We start from the raw sequence: 23,059 nt of genomic DNA on the forward strand, positions 1-23,059 counted from the left end.
CCTATGGCTTTTGAGAGACCTGTATTGATGAGATAGCTGAATTGTGTGGAGTCACTCATAGGGAAGGAAGGGGAAAAGGAAGTGAAAAGGAGCAGGAAAGAGAAATAATGGAAATGCTTAATTATAATTCTAGCTTCCAACGGACTGGAACCTGTGGGGGAAGTAGAAGTGGTGTGGTAATGGGCATTTATAGTGCAAAATCACACAGGGCTAGCAGTAGCTGGAGGGAATGGTGTGGAGAGTGTTAAGAAGAGACACTCGTATATTAGCTTTTATGTATCAATATATCTGTGGCACTGTTTAACTGATAATGAAATCTGAGGTTTGCTTTTTCAGTAAGAGTATCAGCAGGACATTTGCAGGACATGCTTTGCATTCCTACTAGTTGCTTTCTGTTCATCCTGGGACTTTTGCAGAGGGAGCGCTGGGTTGATTTTGGCAATGGGTGTAGTGGCCAGGGAAATCTGGAGTGCCTCCAGCAGACAGGAAGGGAGATGCAGATGCGTTTAATTGACCAGTGCACAATGAGCCTATCTGAATGCACTGTCATGAATTAAATATACAAGACCAGGACAACCCACTATCATTGTACATGTAGGACTGGGTGGAAATCTAGCCAACAGGAAGAGAGGCAGAGCATGGTTAGTCGGTGAATGGTGATGTCTTGGTACTGCTGTGAAGTAATGAGCAAGCCAACATAAAAGCCAAAGAGGAAACAGAAGTGGAAATGGAGTCTGAGCCTCCACCCCTGGAGTAGAGAAATCAGAACCTGACTCAGCATTTCCAGTCCCCTAGTTACACAGGCATGGGGAAGAAATAGCAGAACTGATCAAAGAGGTGATTGCACCATCACAGCTGAACTGAAACAAAAGCAGAGCCAGCAAAGGTTTAATCTGAGGGACACAGCTGGTAGCCTGGACATATCCAAGCAGAGCAAAGAAGCATTCAAATGCCCTATGTCCAGCAGTATTTAAAGCCCTTTTGGAGAAATTGGTGCTTTCTTCCTGGGAGATGCCCTGAGTCTCTCTTCTTAGCTTTGAGCCTCATGGGATCCTTTCTTGATCAGCAGAGAGTTATTTTGGATGAAAAACACCCTTGCCAAGAAACAGCTGAATAATTGTCTCCAGTTCCATAGGATTCCTTTTGGACTGCGATGCTCAGGTATAGCATTTCCTTTTTCCTGGGGCCCTCTTGGTTTTTAATTAATCTGCAGGATTGTGGAGTAAATCTGTGCTTCAGTAAAGCTTCTTTCTACACAACCACCCAACCTACAGGGACTGCTAGGTTGGAAGAGGTGTTAGAAGTACCCTAGGGCCCATCAGACCCAAGGCGTAGTAGTTCATAAATGGGAGGTTAGAGTCTAGGAGAGTCAGCTCTCCATCAGTGGATGGGAACTCTTTCAAAGGACTATGGTAGTTGGCAGAGATCAAGAAAAGGGCTAATTCACTGATTCCATTCCCCACCTATGCCAGGAGGAACACAGGGGGAGCACTCTGCCGTTAAAGCCTTAGCTTGCTTGCACTGCAGTGAATGGCCAATGTCCTAGTGACCCCTTGATGGAGCTGCAATGTGATCTTTCTTCTGTGCTGGTCCAGGGGTGACATGATAAATGCTATTTACAACATGGAGCAATAGAAAAGGGAGGAGAAAGGCTCCTTTGACTCAAGCACTCATAAAAGGGCTGGGTCAGTAGTTGGCCCAGCTCTCCAGTGCATGGTATGTATCTGTATATCTGTGGTACGGTTTAACTCCCAATGAAATGTGAAGCTTGCTCGTCCCAGAAGAGGAGGAAGGTACTTGGTGAGATGGGCCATGGTGGTGGGAAGTCATGGAGTTGTTCTGGGGAGACGTATCAGACAATACCAACAATGAACAGTTTGAGGCTGCGGATTTCAACTCACCAAGGGAGGTTCCAGTGAGGGAAGGAAATGAAGTGATGTCTTTTATTGAGTTTGGGGGGATCCAGGTCACCTGAAATAATGGTAATCTTGTTGATAAAGAACTGGGGAGCTGAAAATCCTTCACAGACATGCTTTCTCATGAAACAAACGCATCTCCACCTCACTAGAATTACAAATGGGCGAAGGGGTTGTGGGTGTTGGGGAGTGGACCTTTAAATTTTGTGGTACTTCAGGAACAGTGGGGTGACCCAAGAATCTTGCCCAGTCTTCTCCTAGTTTCATCTTCCCTGTTAATGGCTTACTCACTGTGTAGTACCTAAAGCTACAATGCTGAACCCACTGAGAATAGGGAATGAAATGTTGGATTAGGATCCTTCCTCTGTGGCTAACGCCATCGATGTTCATAGGACTGCTCACAGAGCAAAGGGTGGCTGAGTTTGAGCATGGGAACCTTTGGTAACGGAGAGATGGAGACTGGGAAATCTTCAGTTAACAGCTCCCATTTGCATCTTTGGAAATGTTGTCATCATGAACTTACCACTTGTGTGTTACCCAATGGCGTTAGCCTACCACATCCCATAGCCTCATGTTGCCTCAGTATTTATTGTCCACAGGGATTATAGCTTTTTATGTGTGCTATCTGCCTTCTTTTCTGTTGCTTGGGGTATTGAAACTTATCTGAAAGCTTCATCTCTGCCCTCCCTGTACAGGCAGTTAAAGGGTCTTTGCACCTGCCCTATCACAAATGGAACTGGAATACCTCCTCCTTGAGGAACTTTCCACCCCTCCATCATCTGTGATGTATCATACAAGCTGCTTTAACTGAATAAATTGGACAAGGTATGGACCTGACCCTGGATCACATCTGGCTATGACAAATGTCTCTAGTATCCACGTGCCCTCATTGACTTGGTGTCTTAATGCTTCAGTGGAATTCACTGTTGCCTAAGGGAGACTCCTAGAAAGCAGAGAAGGGAAAGAGAAAGACCCAATTACTTAAATCACTAGCATCACTTCCTGCCAGTGCAAGGTGTTGTCCTGAAGCCTGACATCCAGGGCTGTGGCCAGTCTAGCTCTAAATGCTTCCATTATATCCCTTGGGAAAAAGAACCAAAAACAGGCTGGCTTTGGGGTATTACTGATATCGAACTTATATTTCCCTTCCTCAGTTTTATCCCATCACTCTTTGTCATGCAGCATTTAATAATCTTTCCTCCACTTGGTGAGTGCTACCTCAAGCTAGCCACAGGACCTTGGCAGGGATCTCCTGGCTCTTCGAATCCTGCCCCCTGCTATACTGGGCAAACGTATCATGTAATTCCTTTTATGCACACTTAAGTTTTCTCTCTTCCCATCATACAGGCCTGTACAAATAACAGGCTACTGCAAGAAAAGGCAAATTTAGGTTGCCAATCCTCAAAGCAATGTGATATGAAAGAGAATTCAAGTTTAATGCTGCTTGATGCCAGCTCCTTCTGTAGCATTTGTTTCCCATTCACTGGGGCGCTAAGGATTATTTTGTTAATAAGTACAATAATATGTTGTCTTTTGTCCTGATGATCTTTGAGATGGTGCCTTAAAACCATTAATTAAGATTAAGCCTCCCAGCTACCACTGTGAGTTAGGGAAGTATTACTATCTGCATTAATTGTGGGGAAAATTTGAGGTGCAGTGTGACTAAATGACTTGTTCAAGGTCACCCAATGATTCTCAGCCAGAGCTGGGATTAAGTCTCCTGACTTCCAAACGTGATGCTTCAAAAGCACTTATCCCTGCTAAAAGTCTTGAAAGGTGCTATAATCCAGGCAAAAAGTGCTAAGTGTTTACTTAGACGCTGGAAAAATGGTGGGTATGTTCCCTGCTGAGCAGATCTCTAAGGCTGTTCCACTTGATCTTGTTCTTTTAATGTAGGTGTGTGTTTGTCAATGCCCGTGTTGTCCATAAATGAATGAATTGGTTTTTTGTAACGTTTAGGTTACCAACAAGAATTTAATGCACACACTAGAATTTAGCATGACGCTGACACCCCGGAGCACATCCACAAACAAGACATGTCCAGAAGTCAGGAGAGGACAGAAGCATTGAATGTTCAGTGTGGTGTGCAGACGTTTGCAAGCACGATTCTTTCCAAATGCTCCTTTATATGCCCCGTAGTTACGGCGTTACCTTTCCTAAGGCCTTATTTTCCCCACTAGCTACACTGTTCTGCACAATGTCACCTTAAGTGGGTGCACCTTGTTTATGTGTCATCGCAAAGGTTTGATCTGGAAACCGCTCATCACTTTTTCTTGTCTTTTTTGGCTAAGAGGAATGAAGGAGGGCAGTTGGTCATAAATGTGGCAGGTTGCTTAGTGCTGGGATTGTGAAGTTGAATTCAAAGTGCATAGTGTAAATTCAGAATGTGTTCGTATCCTTTTATCAAGAAATATGCTACCACCAGAATCTCTCCTTCTATCTCAGCCCCCTGTATGAGCTGAGAGGTCAGTGCTGTAGGATTTGGATACCTGAACAGTGAAGCAGCGGGTTTACACTGTTTGGAATAAGCCGCTCCTTTAGGTGATGCTTCTTGGATGAAACTGGAGCTGCTACCATTCTTATACCATTCCCCATAGTAATTTCTTCCTTTTTCTTTTCTTTTCTTTTCCAATCAGATTATCCAGTCATGGAATTGTTCAGAAATGGATATTGCTCTTTCTACGTGCACCTTACCTTAAGTCCAAATCTACTTTTGTAAGTGGATGAAGGTAAAGTGAAATAAAGCACTGTTTTTTTTGGAACAAGAGTGGTGACACATGGAGTGATTGTGTGCAATGTAATAGATATCATATCTAACAGGCATACATTGAGTTGGTTCAGTTTAGTTAATGTCACACAGGGAAAGGTTTAAGATATATCGGAAAAGCTACTCTTCTATCACAATAAGAACATGGCTGAGGAGTCTTTCCTATAAAAAGCCTTTAGAACTGGTACAGCCTTCCCAAGGAGATAAGGCCTTAGCTTACTTTTTCCTCGCCTTGTCACAGGACCTCACCCCCGCCCCAACACTACAGCTAGTTTGCTATGGCACTTCCTATTCCATGACTGTCATCCTTTTTCTGGGTTACTTCTCTTTTTTGACGCAGTTCTATTTCCCTGTCAGAGGCTCTTTGTGTACTTCTCTCCGTATCATCAGCTCACGTGTTTAGGGGTGAGTGGAAGAGCCTGAGAAGTTGGCTGCTAAAGCTGAAATGGGTAGACAGAAGAGGGGCTCTGGGAAGCATTCATATGCATGCTTATCCAGAGAGCTGAGTACAGAAGTCAGTACTAAAGCAAGGCAGGCAGTCTCATGATTATATGTTTAAGCATCCATCCCATCTTTTGCTCAGTGCCGGGGTGTGACATCCTTGCTTTCTTTGCAACATTAACAGTAGGTAGTAACCACATGGCCACAGTAATGTTCTAAATAACAGTGATCACTAAATACATACAACTATATAAGCCTGGGTGCATTTGTGTGCTGCTGGTCTGTTGCTTTCTTGCTGTAATAGAACTTTTGTCCCAGAAAACAAGAATCATGACCCACTGCTAGTGCTTTGTATCAGTTAAATTCATTCAGTATACCTCAGGCCATATAAATCTATGGCAATCAAAAACATGTGCTTCATCAGTGGGCCAGGATAGTCTATGTAGATTTGTTGCCATGGCATAGTTCAGTGTCCCCAAGTTTGCAAAAGAGCACAGTCGGTATTTGCTACTTTTGCTGACATCTATAAGGCTGTTTTGTTATTTCCCCTCTCATATTTCATTTGCTGGGTCCTGGCCATGACATTCATTTTACAATACCCAGATAGCTTTTGCATAATTCTTGGGACGTATATGAATTCAGCTTTGTCAGAATAATCATTCTGGTGCTATACTAGGTAACCTTGATATATGCTTACCCATTGTTTTCATGCAAAAAAGCTGGGCATGGTTGTTTATGTGCATAAACCCATTGTAATGTCAGCCACTATAGCTGCACTGGATCGTTTCAGTTTTGTGTTGTGCCATGGCATTTGTCTCTGGCAAGGGTTCACAGTTTGTGCCATATAGAACATATCGACTGTCTCTTGTTCCATGATGCTTATCTCCCACTTTCAATGACAGGCATGACAAGCAATTTGCTTTTGCCTGCTGACTGAACCTTTTGAACTCAATATTGTAACACCAAGTGCCTAAGAATACTGCTGTATTTGCACTGCAGCCATTGCTAGTGCTGTTTTTCTGGTTTAAAAAAAAAAATGGAAGCTTGTAGTTTAATGATCTGTAACAAGAGTAAATCATTCTTCATACAGATATTGGTGAAACTTCTTAACATCCTGGACTAAACTCAGAGCTTCTCTATCAATTTGTGTATAGTTCCATTCTACAAAGGGAAGAGATCTAGAAACAAAGGCAATAGGCCCTTTGCTATGATCTTCCATGAAGTGTGAAATTACTGCACCTATTCCATATGGGGAAGTGTCATAAGCTAACTTTACAGGCACAGGTGCACTGTAGTGTGTCAGGGCCCTTTCAGATAATATTAGATTTTTGGCTGCATCACAAGCCTGGGTGCTCTGTGTGGGTTAACACTATTTCTGTCCATTGTAGCTGTTCATTCAAGTGATATTGCATAGAGGCTATGTTAGTTATTGCCATCCATTTCTAATTGAATGTCTGCAAGTAGGACAGTCATTGTGACACATTTTGAGTTTAGTTTCCTTAAGGATATCTTCTTTTTCTTGTGGTTCATACACATCCTTTGTCGATATGACAGCCTCCATATGCAACTGCTTCTTTGAAAAATTTACGTTTTCCCTTATTTGCACTCAAACTGTACTCAGAGACTTTCACAAGTACTTTTTGCAGGTTCTCAAGGTGTTCTTCCTTGCTAGCTCCCACCACAGTATATCACTCAAATAACACTGAGTTCCAGGAATGCCCTGTAGTATCTGGTCCATGGACCATTGCCAAATGGTGGGAACAGATGTTATTCCAAACACTAATCTGTTATATTGAAATAAGATCTTTTTTGTGTAAATCACAAGCTGTGTCTTCTCACAATCTTCAATCTCCATTTGCAGCCAGGCTTGGAGAAATGCTTAGCACCCACTAATGAAGCAAATATATCCTCCATTCTTGGCAAAGGATATTGATCTCCATGAAGTACTGGGTGAATTGTGACCTTGGAATCATCATGGATGTGGACACCCGCATTTGTTTTTATCACTGCCAGTATGTGGGTGTTTCATTCACTACAGTTAACCCTAAATATAATTCCAGCATTTTGTAAGAGCTGCTTTGCTGTTCTGTCTCTGTCTTTGCAAAGCTCATCCAATACCTTTTGCAACATGCCCAAAGTTTAGGACTTGCTCCCTCTTTGAGCACAAGCTTTTGCTTCTGTATGTGTCATGGTTCCAGCAAACATTAGGTCTCTTGTCCAAAAGTTCAACTGAATTTTATTTTGGACTAGAGGTCATAGTATTTTTGAAGGCTTGAAGAGACTTCACACTTCTTTAGTCCAACTAAATCTCTCTTAGCCATCCTTTACTAGATAATGCATGACCTCCTGGCTTTACAACATACAGGTTTACCATGTTTATAATTGTATATTCCCCTCTGGATTTCCCCTTTGTAAGTTTTTAGAAACTCTGAGGGGTTTTTTTGCAACTTGATTTTTAAAGTGGTTTCAGGAAATTTACAGAACCAACAGGTCCAAAATCAAGCTTTATTTTGAGTACTCTTTCTATTAAAAAAAAAATCATTAGAGGATAATCCAAGAATAATCACACTGCGGGACTGGGACCTGGGGGCGGGTGCAGTGGGTTGGGAGTGAGGGGTCCTGGATCAGGACTGGCTGTCAAAGTTTAAAAATGGGTTCCAGTACAAGAAAGGTTGAGGATCACTCTTCAATATTAAAGAGTGGAAGAGATGTTACAGATTTCTTGCTGGACTCCACATTGACCAGATGACTTAAAATTATTTGGTATTGTCCTTGTGAGATGATGGTGGTGCATCTGTGCTCACCTGCATGTTTCTGGTATATGTCCAGTTTCTAGTTTGCTCAGCAATCTTTTGCATGCTGAGACAATTTCCTGCGAAGAGACCACAGTCTTTCAGTGTGCTGCATGCTGTGCTTTCTCTTGGACTCCCAGTTTATATTTTGCATGGATTTCATGATGCCTTTACAACTCCCTGGCCTCTTTAGTAGTAGTTTCTATTGAAACAGTGATCTCTAGGGCATGTTTAAGTGTCAAATTAGCTTCAGTCAATAGCCATTTTTAGGTTGCTTCTGTTTACAGACTTAATACCTAACTGGACCCCTTACACATTAGTTAAACTCTTTAAACCATCAATGTTCTGTTAATGTCTTAATCCAGTCACATATTCAGCCACTGTTTCATTATCCCTTGGATTCCATCTGTAAAAGATGAAATGCTCAGTGATCCCTATCGACTTTGGGGACGGGATTCTGTGGAGCTTACACAATCTTGCCTGGTTGAATAGGACAGAAGCTGTTGGCTGTGGAGCAGGTTATAGATTTTAGCTCGCTAACACTACCACCTCTTTTTCAGCACTGCTATCACAAGCGATTATGGACTGTTCCAGGCCCTCAGTAGTCCTCTGCTGAAATATGGTAGAAGTTTAATTTCCCCAAAGGCCCAGGCCTTTTAAACCGCTTTCCTTCTACAATAGAAGGTGACTCATTGCCCCAGTGTTGCAATCTGCATTTTTATAGTTTCACTTTTAGGCCTCTATAGTTATGCCATGTTCCATCATACTCCCGAATTAGGATCCCATCCTTGTTACCAACATTAATTATACGTAGAAACCACACAGGCATAGGTGGCTTCCAAAATAATGGTGCTTACTATGTGCAAATACACAGACCTAGCAAGATGTGGATACTGATGCTCTAGCAGGGGTGGCTACTGCATAGAAAAAAGGAGGCTCACTAGAGGAATTCTACTTTCATGAAAGGATTTCTATCCCTGTAGGCTACAAAGGGTTGCCCAGAAATAGTTGGGTTTTTTTGTTTTTTTTTCTGTTTTTTTTGCACTGGTCCTGGAAGCACTGTAATACCAGGTCAATGCATGGAGTGGATGGAGCATGCTCTGGTTCCACCACCCAAAACCAAAAAGAATCTGCTCAATATAGACCTCCTATGGAGGACATATCAGAGACAATCACCTGCCCTGGGGAGCTTGCCTACATGGTCACGCTGCTTCCCCTGCCAGGCTCATGTAAGACTATATATAATATTGCCATAAAGCTAAAATAGTGGGTATGAACAAATAATTAAATGACAATGAGCTAAAAGTGGGGGTGAGGACTCAGCTGAGAGAAGCTGAACCAAGGCCCCATTACAGTGAGAGTTACATTTGCCCTGTTTAGATTTCACGCAACACTGAGAGTGGGCACACAACTATTACCATGCGTCTCCTGCTCTGCTCTAACTCCCTGCTTCTTTGGCCTTGCTACAGCTCCACTGTGTGCCCAAATCTGATGGCTCTGGTTTAGACACTTCTTCCCATCTTTATTTGGGCTGAGGGTTGATTGTGTCCTCTTCAATATGCAACAGGTCTTCCCCTGTGTTTCTTATTTATGCTTTTCTGTTGTCCAATTAAGCAAGATGTCTGCAGTGGTTTTGTTCACAAGCCGCTGCTCTGTAATTTGCAGCCCCTTGCTTCTACATGGAATATTGCAAAACTGCAGCCCAGTAAACCATGTAAATGCTTTATCAACTGAGGACATTTACTCCTTCTGAAATCTCATCTGCATTTCATTCAGATTGTAGCGCAATGGCTTGGAAGGTCTTGCTGTCATGGTGAAGGGAAAAGCCCAGAAACTGTTTGACGGTCATTGCTCAAGGTAGAAGAACTATTCTCTGTCTGTCTTCTCTCATCCAAAGCACAGGAGTGGCAGGTTTTCAGCAAGGGATGTATCTTATAATTGCATGATACAGGATACGGAAGAGCACATGTGAAGAGCACACCCATCTCAGGCTGGACCCCTGGGCTCTCTTTCCAGCTCTGCCACTGACTTACTGTAGCATCATGAGGAAGGGGTTGTTTGCACTGCACCCTGTAGCACTGCTGTTTAGCAACGTCCCACTCACTCACGCCTGGAAATGAAGCAACGTAGCACAATGTGCATCCTGAGTGCACTCCAGTAAGCACACCTGAGACAGCATGCCTAAGAGCACCTCTAGGTGTGCTTGCTTATGGCCTAAATTAGAGGTTCCCAATCACCGGGCTGTGGCTCGGTACCAGGTCATGAAGGGTTGGCTGCCGGGCTGCCGGCAGTCATGTGCGGGGTTAAGATAGCTGGGCAGCTGGGCATCCCTGGGCTCCAGTGCTCCCCATCCCACGCCCGCTACCATAGCCATGCCTGACAAGGTGCTGTCTGCACAGCAAGTACCAGGGCCCATGCCGGGCCAGGCAGGATCCCCCAGCTCCATCCGTGGCTGGGAGTGAGGGGATGCAGGCAGGGAAATGCCCAGGGTGGACGGTAGGGAGGCAGCTCAGCTGCTTGCTCTTAGGGAAGGCAGTGGAGACGCTTTTTCCTGGGCATCCACAGCTGGGTTGTGCCACCACCTGCGCAGCCGCCTCCCCTGCAGGGCCCCCCGGTGCCCATGGCTGCAGTTCCTCAACCCGATCCAATCTTTGCAACCCTCCCCCAATTAAATTTAAATGCGAAGATGTAAATTTAAATATGTAAATTTAAATACACAAATTAAATTTAAATATGTTTGCCAATCCGCCGTCTGAAAAAAGGTTGGGAACCACTGGCCTCAAGGCATCCCGGAGTTGACGCATGCAGGATTGAATGGCACAGAAGCAGCATACATATGCCATCACTCTCATGACTTCTGGGTGCCTCAGGAGAAGTGGGGATAACACTTACCTATCTCATAGACAACTTATGAGGGCTGCTTCATATCTGCAACTTGCTTTGAGATCTGTTGGTGGAAAGTACCTTGACAGCATTTACTGTGTCAGGATAGGAAGGAAATGTCAAACCCAGAACTTTCCAAGCACGGATGAACTTTCAACCCCTGAATGAACTACATTGCCTCCTTACTGGCATAGCCAGAGCCGCTGTATCTAGGGGCAAAATGTTTCTGTAGTGTTGTGCAGGATTTCAGGAGGGAGGGGAAATGAAAGATCTTGGGGACATGCAGCAGGAGGATAAAGGGGCATGGCTTTGTCCCACTGGACCTGAAAAAGCAGCAGGGATGGCTTGCAAAGGTAGCTTTTCATTCTGTGCACTGTAGCAGCCACAGCTCTTCTGTGTTCATTGTGCCACTATGTCACTTCCCAGCCCATTGTCATTTTTAAAACTCAGCGCTTATTTAGTGCCATGCTCATCCCTGGCCTGCTAGAGCTGGAAACTGGGCACAGGGACCAGATAACACCACGGTATTTCTCTAGTCTGTGTGGGAAAACAAAGCACTTGATGGTAACCGCTGTGCAAACATGTGGTGCGTCTAATTCATTGAAACATAGCAGTGTTACTGTACTGGAACTTCTGACCTGTTTTCCTCATAAAGTCTGAGTGTTGATGCAATGACTGGTTTCCATGAGATCTTCTGTTTTCATTCAGTTTACTCCAAGCAAGGCTGAGGTATGAGTCAAATGACGTCCTCTGAAGATATTTTGGTTCCTCTTGGCTTCACACTTTCCCGTGATTTATATATTTTTTCTCGTTAACAAGTCACTGAAAAGATCACTGTACAGCGAGCATATCTTGGAGCTGATTAATTTTCAGTTTCACTTCCCCTGCCGCCTCCATTTGTACTTGGGAACACATTGGGGAGGGGAGAATGAGATGCAGCATTTTAGGAGTTTTCCTTAGCCAGATTTTTTGATTTTCAGTCATGGTTATTTCTACTGGACTTTCACATCTGGAAGATGCTCAGGAGAGGGTTTGCTCCTCGTCAACACTCTTCACGCTCTCTTTGGTCATGCCTTTCCTGTCACAGTGCGCAGCTGGCAAGTTCAATCCCTGCTTGGAGGTACGTGATCTCTGCATAAGCGTGACATCTTATTTTTTTCTGGGGGACCTTTCTTTTGCCTGTGGGACCTGTGACTCTAGCATGCTAGTGCTTCTGTAGCCTGCTCTTTTTTTTTTTTCCCCAACAAGTATCACCAAATTTTGTTTAATGTAAGTAAGAGATAATGAAATCTCTGGCTTCGAAGCCTACAGAGAATTGAGCCACTAGCTTAGGAGACAGGAATATTACTGTAAGAGCAGAAGCAGATGTCAGAAGACACGAAGCAAATGCAGCTCATATAGAGAAGCTGGAGAATGTGCTTGCCATGCAGTTAGGTAGGCTACCTTGTCATTTTCTGATGGTATCATTGTCTTACACTTTGAGGAAAAGCGTGTTAATTTGTGAATTGGGTTTGTGAATGTTGTAGGTGGTTCCTGGCCTGACTTACAGATGCATGGATTTGAACCTCTCCAGGGTTCCCACTGAAATCCCATCTTCCACCCAGAACCTAGATCTGAGTTTCAATCCACTGGGATCGCTGGGCTCAAATAACTTCGCAGCAGTCCCTGCATTGAAGTTTCTGGATCTTGCTCGGTAATGATCCTTTCATATTACTATTCAGGAAGATGTAGTAAACATATTACATTTTGCAAATGTCAGATTGCAGTGCTTCAGCTTTTCCAACTTCATTCTTTTTTTTATTTTTGGCTGAAAACTATTTACAACATTTGAATATGCAAATCATTTCAGTTGCCCCCCACCCAACTGCCTTTTTCAATGAATAAACTATTTAACCAATACAGGTTTTTCAGCTTTGCCTGGCATAGGTGAAATGGTGCTGGGTGGGCCTCCTATATTCTTTTAGATGCTCTCTTTTGGCTGAGAAGTTAAATTACTGTCACCACAAAAACTGGTTCTGTTTTGAAAAGTGGACTAGGTAAATTAGATTAACGTTTTCTTTCTTACTAAGTAAATCTGCTTGATGGGAGCATCCCATTTCTTTATTTTCTATTTTTTGCTTCTATTGGCCCTGCAAAGACAACTCAGGGGGAGTGAATGGGATTTTCTTTCTTGCGCATCATCAACAGAATTATTTACTGAGCCCCAGTCAGTGACTCCTAGTGTTTGACAGCACAGCGGAGGCAAAGGGTGGCTGAAGGCATAATTTAAAGGCCATTAGGAAGTGCAGGTAGAAGTGAAGGCCCTGTTGGACTTACAGAATCTTAAGTGTTGGTTACCACTCATAGGATGGATGCACAAGATTGGAAGTCCTAGCTTGGCTCTTGGGTAGTGTTTTATAGCCTGGCAGTAATGAAATGAACATCTTTCTACTTGTAAATACAGCATGCTTGTCCTGCACCTCATCTAGAGGTAATAAATACAGCAACTCACGGCTGTCCCCCTTGCAGAATAAGATTGCATTTTACAGTTCTAATGGGAACAATGAAGAATAATAATAGTAATGATTATATATGTGGTAGCATTGGTATGCATGGCACTCTGTAGGTGTGGGTAAATTCAGATTTCCTACCCATGGAGCCTGTCTGTCATAACCTGCCATTCAGACCGTGTCCTTTCTGAACCATGGCCTCTTCTGAAGGGATTCTGTCTACTGGCAGAGGGCCCACGTTTGGCTGTACAAGTCACTAGAGCCTCACATGGACCTTGAACTATAGAGACTGTGGCAGAAACCCACCTTGGTTTCGCCCCAAAATCTCTGCCCTGTGACAATGCGATTAAATCTCTGCTCTGTGACCATTTGATGAGGATGGGCCCAGAAGAGGAGACACCCTTACCCTATATCTTTAGGTAACCTGAGCTGGCTACGTTCCTGAGGGAGGGGGGAAACCTGCTCCCTCTGCCTACGTGACTGGTATCAGCTACCGGGGTGAGGGGCATCTACCTGGTGGGCTGGAGTCTGCCCGGCAATGAGTGATGTATTTCAAATTGGTTGGCCAACAGCCAACTGGAGCTGGCCTCCACTGGACCAGGTGAATGAGGTCACAGGGGCTATATAAGTTAAGACTGCCTGGGAAGAGGGAGCAGCAGCCATGCGGGGGACTCAGAGGAGCTTTACCATCTGAAACGGGCTCTCTCCCCCAAAACTCACAAGCTAGAAACGGCCTGACTCTAGAGGGGATTTCACCAGCCTCTGGATGAAGCGTGTGAATAAGCTACTCGAGATCTGATTAGATATCTAGGTGGCAGTAACTCAGATGCGTGATCAAAAGGCTACCTCAGCCAGACTGTTTGCTCTTTAGGATTTCTAGGATATTGCTCAATCTTGTACCCTACTTTCACCCTACCCCTGTAACCAATAAAGTTCTCCTTTGTGACCGGTGTGGGAGACTTATTGAGGGGTGGGTCTAAATTATGCCTAAGAGACCCCTTAGGTCTGCAGATTAAGGGAGACTTTACTTTTTGCTCCCTGACTTGGGGAAGTGCCCCAAGTGCCTGTACTGGGTCGAGTACCCGTAGGACTATTAGGCCCGTATTTCTCCGAGGACGCTGGGCTGAGAGAGTCCCTTCTCGGGGTGGTGTCAGCTACGTTACCCCCAGGCTAGTGAGTGTGCTCCAGGGAGGGGGTTGGCCGGATATAAGCCACCCCTAGGGAGGCATTCGGAGCCTGGAAGGTGGTCGGGCGCAGGGAGGTGGGCGGCTCAACCTAGGAGCGCCCCCTACTGGCCCGCCACAGAGACAGGGGATGCCTAAGGGCCTTGCATGAGAGATCTGCCCTGGGCAGAATTTTGTCCTTCGACAGAGCACATCCAAAGATGTCGAGCGACTGCATTTGCCCAGGGTGTGCCCTAGTCTCTATTGTATTCCCTTCTGAATTCAGGTATCTGCCCCATACATTGCTACAGTGCTCGGGTTTACAAGTGGTTGTTTGCATATCTGTAAGCTAATTACTTGCGAACTCACATTGTTTGAGTGAGTGCTTGACCTTGGTTTTCCATTGGGAGAGTGGTTGCTAATTAGCAGCGCACGTGCCACAAGTGACACATGCAGCAGCTTTATGTGGCATATAGAACATCCCGCAGGGAGAACGGCAGCACACAGAGCAAGGAGAAGACTGCAGAGCAATGGATCAGGGAGAGGAAAGGGACTGGAGTGGCACTGAGGGTGGGGACAGGTCTTACCTTGTGGCATGGCTGCCAAAAAAAGGTTGCCCCCTTCCTCCACTGTATTAGGATATTAGGAATTGTAGGTCATGTTCTGTCCTAGATGGGCAGTTTTCTTTAGCTTACTAGGACCTCAACTTTCATATCTCATTAAATACATGTGCCTGACTTCACATACACCCCTGTTGCTTGAATTGAAAAAACTGAGGATATAGTTCCACAAAATCTTTGAACATGTTTAGGCATACCCTAAATTCAACTAGGTGCTTAAATACAGACCTAAGTGTAGGCTGAGGTTTTTCAGATGGACAGCTCAAATTAGGCCAAAATTTTTTAGATTAGTGAGGGCCAATATTTTTGGCAAGCATGCTATAAAGCCCCATGCTCTCCCTGAGTGCCCTTCTGATTCCCTTCCCATGGCCAACCGCCAATCTGCCACTTTGCATCTGTGCTCCCTGCCCTGTCTTCTCTATGTGATCTGCTTGTCTGCTTTCTGCTTCCTGCCTTTCTGTTCCCTGCTTGATCTGCAGTTCTGCTTTTTGTCCCCCACCCTAACTGCCACTGTGTTCCCTGTTTCCTTCCTTTCCTTTCATACACAGAGGCTGCTCTCATACCACTTGTTGTACATATGCTACAGGTTGGTCATCCCTGTTTTAGACCAAGCTTTAGAAGTTTATGGTTATAGAGACCAAGTTCCTGGGCTTAAACTTTACTGTGTACCTAAGTTGGTTGGTTGTAGTAGTGCCAAACATGAGTCTGGTGTCTATACATGTGCTCCAAGGTTGGGGTGGGGACCGGGTGTTTAAATTAGAGCAGCTCCTGGACAGCCTCTCTCATTAAAACATTGCAGTAACATGTGTATGCAGCATCCTGTGTTTCAAAATGGCCTCAGGGGTGCTTTTATCTAAAGCTCATTCAACGAGTTTTAATTAAAATGTCCCCGCCACCATTTTGAAACAAGGAATGCAGAATACACGTGACATTGCAGCACGCTGGAGTGTTCCAATTAGAACGCTGCAGCAGACTCAATTAATCTAATCTAATTAGAACTCATCAGAGCACGTGCATAGGCACCCTTAGTGCTCAGATCAAATATACAGCCCCATGCTGAGGGAATATGGGGAGTTTGCACAAAGGATTTCTAAGTCTGCTACTGTTTTCAGCTAATGGGTTTGGTCTGTTAGATCAAATGACTGAAGAATTTGGGTTCAAATCATGCTGTGCAGTCCAGGCAGATTCCTTTACATATGCACCACAGAATTTCCATGCAGGAATCCAGATGTAAGGTCTCTGGTTTGTTTGTAAATCCACTGTATTCCTGTGGGTCCTTAAAAATAATGTAAGCTGAGTGCCAAACTGAGCACCCCATTCCAATGAAAATGAATAGCTGGGTATTCAAATCTCCTAGGTGCCTTCTAAAATCCCAGTCTGTTCTTCAGGCATGTTTGATTGTGCAGAAACCTTGGAACATCCTTGCATGCTGCTGCTGAGGACTGAGAGATGTTTAATGAAGCCTGCGCTACGTCTGACTCTAACCAGAGTAGTAAATCCCACCCTTCTATATTTAATTCCAGATTTAGGCAGGAGAGGTGAGATGTGAGCGATGCTTACTATGTGTCAATGCTCATGTCCTTTCCCTAAGCTGATTTCCTTTTTCCTGATTGGACAATGCTGCATCTGTAGGCGATAATGTTGTGTTCTCATGTAGGGCTAGGTGATAACACTGCTCTGACTCAATACTGTTGTGCCAATATGGTTGCCTTGTTTGGTAATGCTGCATATGGGAAACTTCACCTGCCATGATAATCCTGCATCTGTGCCCACTGCAATTCCCTGGCACCTGTGTACATGCATATTGGAAGTGACAACATTTCATGTATGTTATTCTTATTTCTTGTATAACAGGTGCTGCCTCCAGACAATTGAAAATTATGCCTTTGAGGATCTTTGTAACCTGTCCACCTTGATTCTGACTGGAAATCCCCTCCAGTACCTTGGTCCATCAGCCTTCTTTGGTTTGACATCCCTGCAAAGACTGATAGCTGTAGAAACCAACATATTCTCTCTGGCTGACCTCCCCATCAGACACTTACATACCCTGGAGGAGCTGAATGTGGCCAACAACCACATAGATTCTTTGACGCTACCAAAATATTTCACTAGCCTGACCTCCCTCAGATTCCTCAGCCTTCAATCAAATAGGATCTCATACATCTCCAAAGGACAGCTGGATGTCCTGCAGGAAAGAAAGGGACCCTATCTCACATTAGTGCTCTCTTTGAATGATATAAAATACATTCAGCCAGGTGCCTTTGAAGGCATTCAGCTCCAGGAGCTGTCCTTGAGAGCCTGTTTTAACAATTTCACAGTTATGAAGGACTGCCTCCAGGGTCTTGCTGGTTTGCAGGTCAATAGACTCATCCTGGGGGAGTACCGTAATATTGGGAGAGTGGAGAACTTTCAGAATGGGCTCCTGGATGGACTGTGTCAAGTACAGATGCAGGAGTTTGTCTTCATCAGCTTCGAAAGGTTCCAAAATCACACAGACACGGTCTTCGAGTGCCTTCTCAATGTCTCCAGTATCCGGTTCGTGGACCTCTACCTCGCCCAAGTGTCAACGGTTCCTGAGTTCTCCAAAGTACAAAGCCTGGAATGCAAACTCTGCAAGTTTAAGGAGGTTCCCGCAGTGAAGCTGTCCCTCTTCAGGAAGCTAAGAGTGCTCCGGATTACCAAGAGCAAGTACCTCACTAACTTCCTGAACGGCTTTAAGGATCTGCCTAGCCTAGAGGTGCTGGATCTGAGTGAGAATCGGCTCAGTCTCACCAGGTGCTGCTCCTCTCATTTGGCTGGGGCCCCAAATTTGAAGCATTTGAATCTAAGTTTCAATTATTTCATCAGCTTGAAGGAACCTTTTGGTTGCCTGAATGGGCTGTTATCCCTGGATTTTCAGCACTCGATACTAAAAGACTTTGGTGTCATGCCTCTCTTCCGCTCCCTCACAAATCTCACCTACCTTGATATTTCCTACACTGGTGTTCAGATCTTGTGTGAATGTGTCTTTTGGGGCCTGGAATCCCTGCAGGTGCTCAAGATGGCTGGCAACTCCTTTAAGGACAACAGCCTGGCCAGCAACTTCAGGAATCTAACCCAGCTGCGCACCCTGGATGTTTCCAGTTGCAAATTGTTGCAGGTGTCTTCAAGCACATTTGCAGACCTCCAGAACCTGCAAAATCTCAACATTAGCAACAACAGGTTGAAAACTCTTGACACCACGACCTACCTGCCTCTGCAGGCCCTCACTGTCTTGGATTTCAGCAACAACCAGCTAACATTCCTGATGCACACAGCTCTGCAGAACCTGGCAGACCAGCTGATCCACCTGGACCTCTCTCACAACATGTTTGATTGTTCCTGCTCCCATTTGAGCTTCTTTGAGTGGGTCAAGAAACAGGAGCAGTTGCTTCAAAACACTGAGAGGATGGTCTGCAGTAGCCCTGTTAACATGAAGAATGTGACCGTGCTGAACTTTGATCTGTCCTACTGTCAGCTCAGCATAACCCTGGTGGCTGTTTCAGCGAGCATGGCCCTTGTTGCTGTCCTGATCATGTTCCTGATTTACAAGTACTATTTCCACCTGTACTATGCGGTGGTGCTGCTCAGTGGGTGTAAGCATTCCTCTGAGAGGGGAGACACCTACGATGCTTTCGTCATCCACTCCAGCAAAGATGTTGACTGGGTTAAAGAGGAGCTAGTGAAGACCTTAGAGGAGGGAGTTCCCCCTTTCCGCCTCTGCCTCCACTACAGAGACTTCGAGCCCGGGGTGCCCATCATCTCCAACATTGTCCAGGAAGGATTCCTGAGCAGCAGGAAGGTCATTGCTGTCATCTCCAGCCACTTCCTAGAGAGCCACTGGTGTAAGTTTGAGTTTGAGATTGCCCAGTCCTGGCAGTTCGTGGAGGGCAAAGCTGGAATCATCCTGATTGTTCTGGAGGAATTGGATAAAGCAATGCAGCGGCGTCTGCTGGGGCTGTCCCGGTACCTGCGGAGGAACACCTACCTGGAGTGGAAGGACAAAGAGATCAGCAAGCACATCTTCTGGAGGCAGCTGAGGACTGCCTTGCTAGATGGCAAAACATGGACCCACGAAGAGGTCAAACAAATGTGAACAGGCTTCTCCACATCCTGTTCCTTCTCTCTCCACCTGGTTCTGGCTGAAAGTCAGTGGTACAGTGCTGGTTCTGCGGGAGGCATGTCCCTCAAGCACCCTGTTGGAGTTGGAGGAATTTAACTGGATGAGGAGAGGGGTAAATCCTGCAAAATGCTTGCTGTTGGGTCTGTTGCACCCTTTAAAGCAGGGGTTGGTTGGCAACCTACAGCTTATAGGCTGGATCCAGCTTGTGAAACCATTGGATCCAGCATATGCATGAGGAGGTTCAGCGACATTTGGAGGTGGGGAGTTTCAGCCAGGGGTGATCTCCCCATGCTGCTGTGGAGATAAGCAGAGCTGGCTGCTGGATCCCAGCAGCTGCTTGGCTCTAGGCAGACTTCCCCGGGGCCAAGGACCCAGGACTCCTGAGTCCCCTGTTGGGAGACAGCCAGCCATGCTGGATTTTCCAAGCCATATACTTTTGAGCTGGTATGCCAAAAGCCTTAGGAGCCCCAGCTCTAATTGTGGCACAGCTCCACAGTCTTGAACTTCTATGCTACCTGCTGTGGAGCTGGGATTCAGAGCATGGTAGCCTTGGAGTGAATTCAGTCTGACTTAGGCCAAAATCAAATTTTGAAAGAAACCAAAATTACTTGCAAGTTGGAAGCCCTCTTTTGTGGCTTGTGCTGTTACCATACTTTCCATCTTTGGTCCTGAGAACTTGTGGTCAATGAAATCAGTGAGTCACTGAAAACCAATGGAAGTCACTTGCATTCAGCAGCTCTAAAAATCAAACTATTCCTTTCCTGCAATTGTTTCTGGCCTTTCTACTGTGGCTATTTAAGCGGGTGTCACCGGGGACTGCCCTACTTGCATAGACTTAGGGTTGGGTGTGTTCATGGTACTTGTATGTTCTGGCCAAAGTTAGTCCGTGGGTAAGCAAGTGCCAGTCTCTGATTATCACTGCTTACACCAGTGTCTGTAAAGTGTTCTGGTTGCCTACGGGGTCAAATGAGCTGTAGACATTTTAACTGATGAAGTTGTTGTTTTCCAGAGTTCTGATGATAAATTATTAGGGCCGACTCCTGAGAGTTTTGCCTTTGGTTTATTGGGAACAGGTTTGACCTTTAGTATTGCCATGTAGTGGAATTTCTGCCTCTAATAAATGAATGAAGGAGGAGGTGCATAGGTTAATGCAGTGGAGAACTGAGTGTATCCCTGCCTTGAGAAACGTCCTCTCTTGGACAAAATGTTTGGGAGGGATCTTAGGGGCATGTATTGCTAAATAACAGATTGCCCTTTTTATGTAACTATTTGGAAGGCCTCAGGTATGATTAATCAGTGAGTCAGCCAGCTCTTCTTTAAACTAGCGCAACCTAATGAAATCAGTGACACTATCCTAATGTAAAACAGGAGCAATGCAGTCATGAATCAGATCTGTTATTTATTCAAGAAGAGAGGCCTGATGCTCCTCTCTCTCCCATGGGCACAGGTCAAGACAATCTCCATTGCAGCCAAGTATAATTGATAACAGAATGAGGCAAAAGCCTGCTCAGAGATCATTTTAGACTTTGTGGCTTGTGCTGGCATAAGCCAGATTCCTTTTTCCTCCTTGTGTGGTGGGTGAATACTCACTGCTGGAAAAAAAAAGAGTTCACTCTCTGGTGTCTTTTGTTTCAAGGGAGGAACTGTAAACGACTAATAAAACTGGGATCCACTCTGCATTTACATTCTGTAGCGAGTTCGTCTTCATTTTGTATTTGCTAAGTGTTGTTGCAGTAATTTCCAAAGTGCTGTGTCTTTTATATCAGGTGTGATTGACAGCCCTTAAGCACAGGGTCTTGCCAAACAAACCTGCCTTCTCACCCTGGGGTGCGGGCACCAGAAGCCCAGGGAGAGGCTCTCCTCATTGAAATGGCTCCAAGGTTCAGTAAACAAGGGCATTTCTCAAGGTACCTGGGACTGAGGCTAAAGGCGAGTAGAGGACAAAGTAAAGATTAGTCTGAATTTCAGCAGCTACAATTTAAATTAGAAAATGAAAGGGGAAAAATTAAATGGCGTGGGAGTTACTGCTCCTGAATTTAACGACACTGAAGCTGCATCTTCCTCCCGCTCTGTGGCTCCTCCACAAACAATTCACTGTATGAATGTATTTCTGGCACAAATAGCAGTGTCCTAAGATTCTTGATTATAATGATAATAATGGGTTTCTGAACGCTTGCAAGTGGTTCCGGGAATTATAATAAGGGTTTAGGACAGATGTGTTGTTTCGACAGTGAGTGTTTGTTGATTATTGAAACAAGCTGAACAGAATAGCTGGGGCTGTGCCCATAAGAAGCTTGGAGATACACAATTTAAACACAAGCCATTCAGTCATCATCCTCCTCCACTTCAAATGCACAGCATCCCCCTTGCTGAGACAGATTCACAAGCTGCTCCAGGCTACCCCTTCCAGCTGGGAGCACGTGCAAAGACCCTAAGTGCTTTTGGAAGGTGTAAGCAGAAACCAAACCCAACAAGCTGGGACCTGGAGACAGGCTATGCCTTTCCAAGTGTTTGCAGAGCCCTGGGGCAGTGTCAAACACATGTTCTCAGGCTTTTCTTTTTTTTAATTTAATTATTGTTTCTCTTCAAGCAAGGAAATTACTCTGTCCCCTAGTACTCCCTCACGATCTATCCTTCCAGTTTTCTCAAACACATACAGACTTGGACTTAGTGTCACTTAGCTTTCATACTGGTTTGGCTTCTGAGAATGTGGCAAGTTGATTTTTCGGCCCGCAGAGATCTCGGTCAATATGCTCTGGTATAGATGGCAGCCGTTTCCTTAGTGGTTGGAGTGAGCATCCGTTGCAAAGGGTAATAGGAGATGCTGTGCGGAGCACCAGTGCTCAAAGGGAGACAACCTGGTGACATGAACATCTCTAGATGGGCTCTGGTCTCCACCATGGGCCAAAATTACCCATGCAAATGCAAAAGTATGCAGCACTTGTGCCAGAGAGGGGTACACAGAGCCTCCAAGTTGGAATCAGAAGCACCTGCTGTCCATGCTGAAGTGGTTTGTGGACAAGGTAAAGAATATTCCTGTCTCTCACAGAGCAGCTCCAGCTCCTAAAATATCCTCTGCCCAGCGAGGAGAAGATACTCCATGTGTCTGGCCTCAGAAACATTGTGCATTTGTTGCCCTGGGACAGAAAGGTGGCCAACCAGAGTCTTGTGTGAAAAACTGATTCTTGCATCTACAGGCTACACTGAAAAATAACAACAAATAATTTCATTCAAACTTAGTATTATATATTTCTGGGTGAAGCAAACAAAGAAAAGAAATTTGAGGTTGATCAAAACATGTTATTTCATTTTGGGGTTTTTTTAAAGACCTTTTTAAAGAAAAATGAATTTTGGGAATTTTCCAAATGAACAATCAAAATAAAGAGGCTTCCCCCCACCACCAAAATACATTTATTTTAGTTCAAAAGTGCCTATTAAATTCAGAATTTGGTAAATATATTTTGGTTGTGCCCAAGACTACATTTCTCTGTGATTAGACTGCTGTAAAAAATATCACCTATCTCTGTTGCCTGCCCCCACTTCTACAAGGTGTACATAACTAGAGATGTCTGCCTGCGGTACCTGTCTCTGGTTCAAGTCATTGCACTCAAGCCACTGAGTGCAAAATCAAGCATTTCCCATTGAATCTCAAACATTAAGTCTTGTCTGCAGCTGCGTGTGCTCACATTTGAGTCGAGTACAGCTGATCAGTGCAAGCCCTAAGTGCAGACAAAGCTACTGCTTGTTCTGATGGATTTTCCCCTTTTCCTTTACAATGCAGATTCCCAAAATCTTCAGGCCAGCATGGGCATAGTGATTTGACCACAGGGCACTGGAGCTGATTCTG

General features: G+C 44.8%; 1 protein-coding gene across 2 annotated transcripts; it reads left to right on the forward strand.

The window, feature by feature from the left end:
- The first annotated feature begins 887 nt into the window (after window positions 1–887).
- On the forward strand, window positions 888–19,694 carry TLR4 (toll like receptor 4). 2 transcript variants are annotated; one of them, XM_019540652.1, is made up of 5 exons: window positions 1,076–1,161; window positions 2,612–2,741; window positions 11,780–11,919; window positions 12,326–12,492; window positions 16,926–19,694. In XM_019540652.1, exons 3-5 carry the CDS (start codon window positions 11,782–11,784, stop codon window positions 19,183–19,185), a joined length of 2,565 nt encoding a protein of 854 aa, XP_019396197.1. In that variant the 5' UTR covers window positions 1,076–1,161; window positions 2,612–2,741; window positions 11,780–11,781; the 3' UTR covers window positions 19,186–19,694. The 2 variants fall into 2 exon arrangements, with proteins under 2 accessions (XP_019396196.1, XP_019396197.1); XM_019540651.1 differs by lacking the exon at window positions 2,612–2,741 and having other exon boundaries at window positions 888–1,161.
- The last annotated feature ends 3,365 nt before the right edge of the window (window positions 19,695–23,059 follow it).

Source organism: Crocodylus porosus, unplaced genomic scaffold, assembly GCF_001723895.1.
Source record: "Crocodylus porosus isolate Cpor-Errol unplaced genomic scaffold, CroPor_comp1, whole genome shotgun sequence".
Lineage (NCBI taxonomy): Eukaryota > Metazoa > Chordata > Crocodylia > Crocodylidae > Crocodylus > Crocodylus porosus.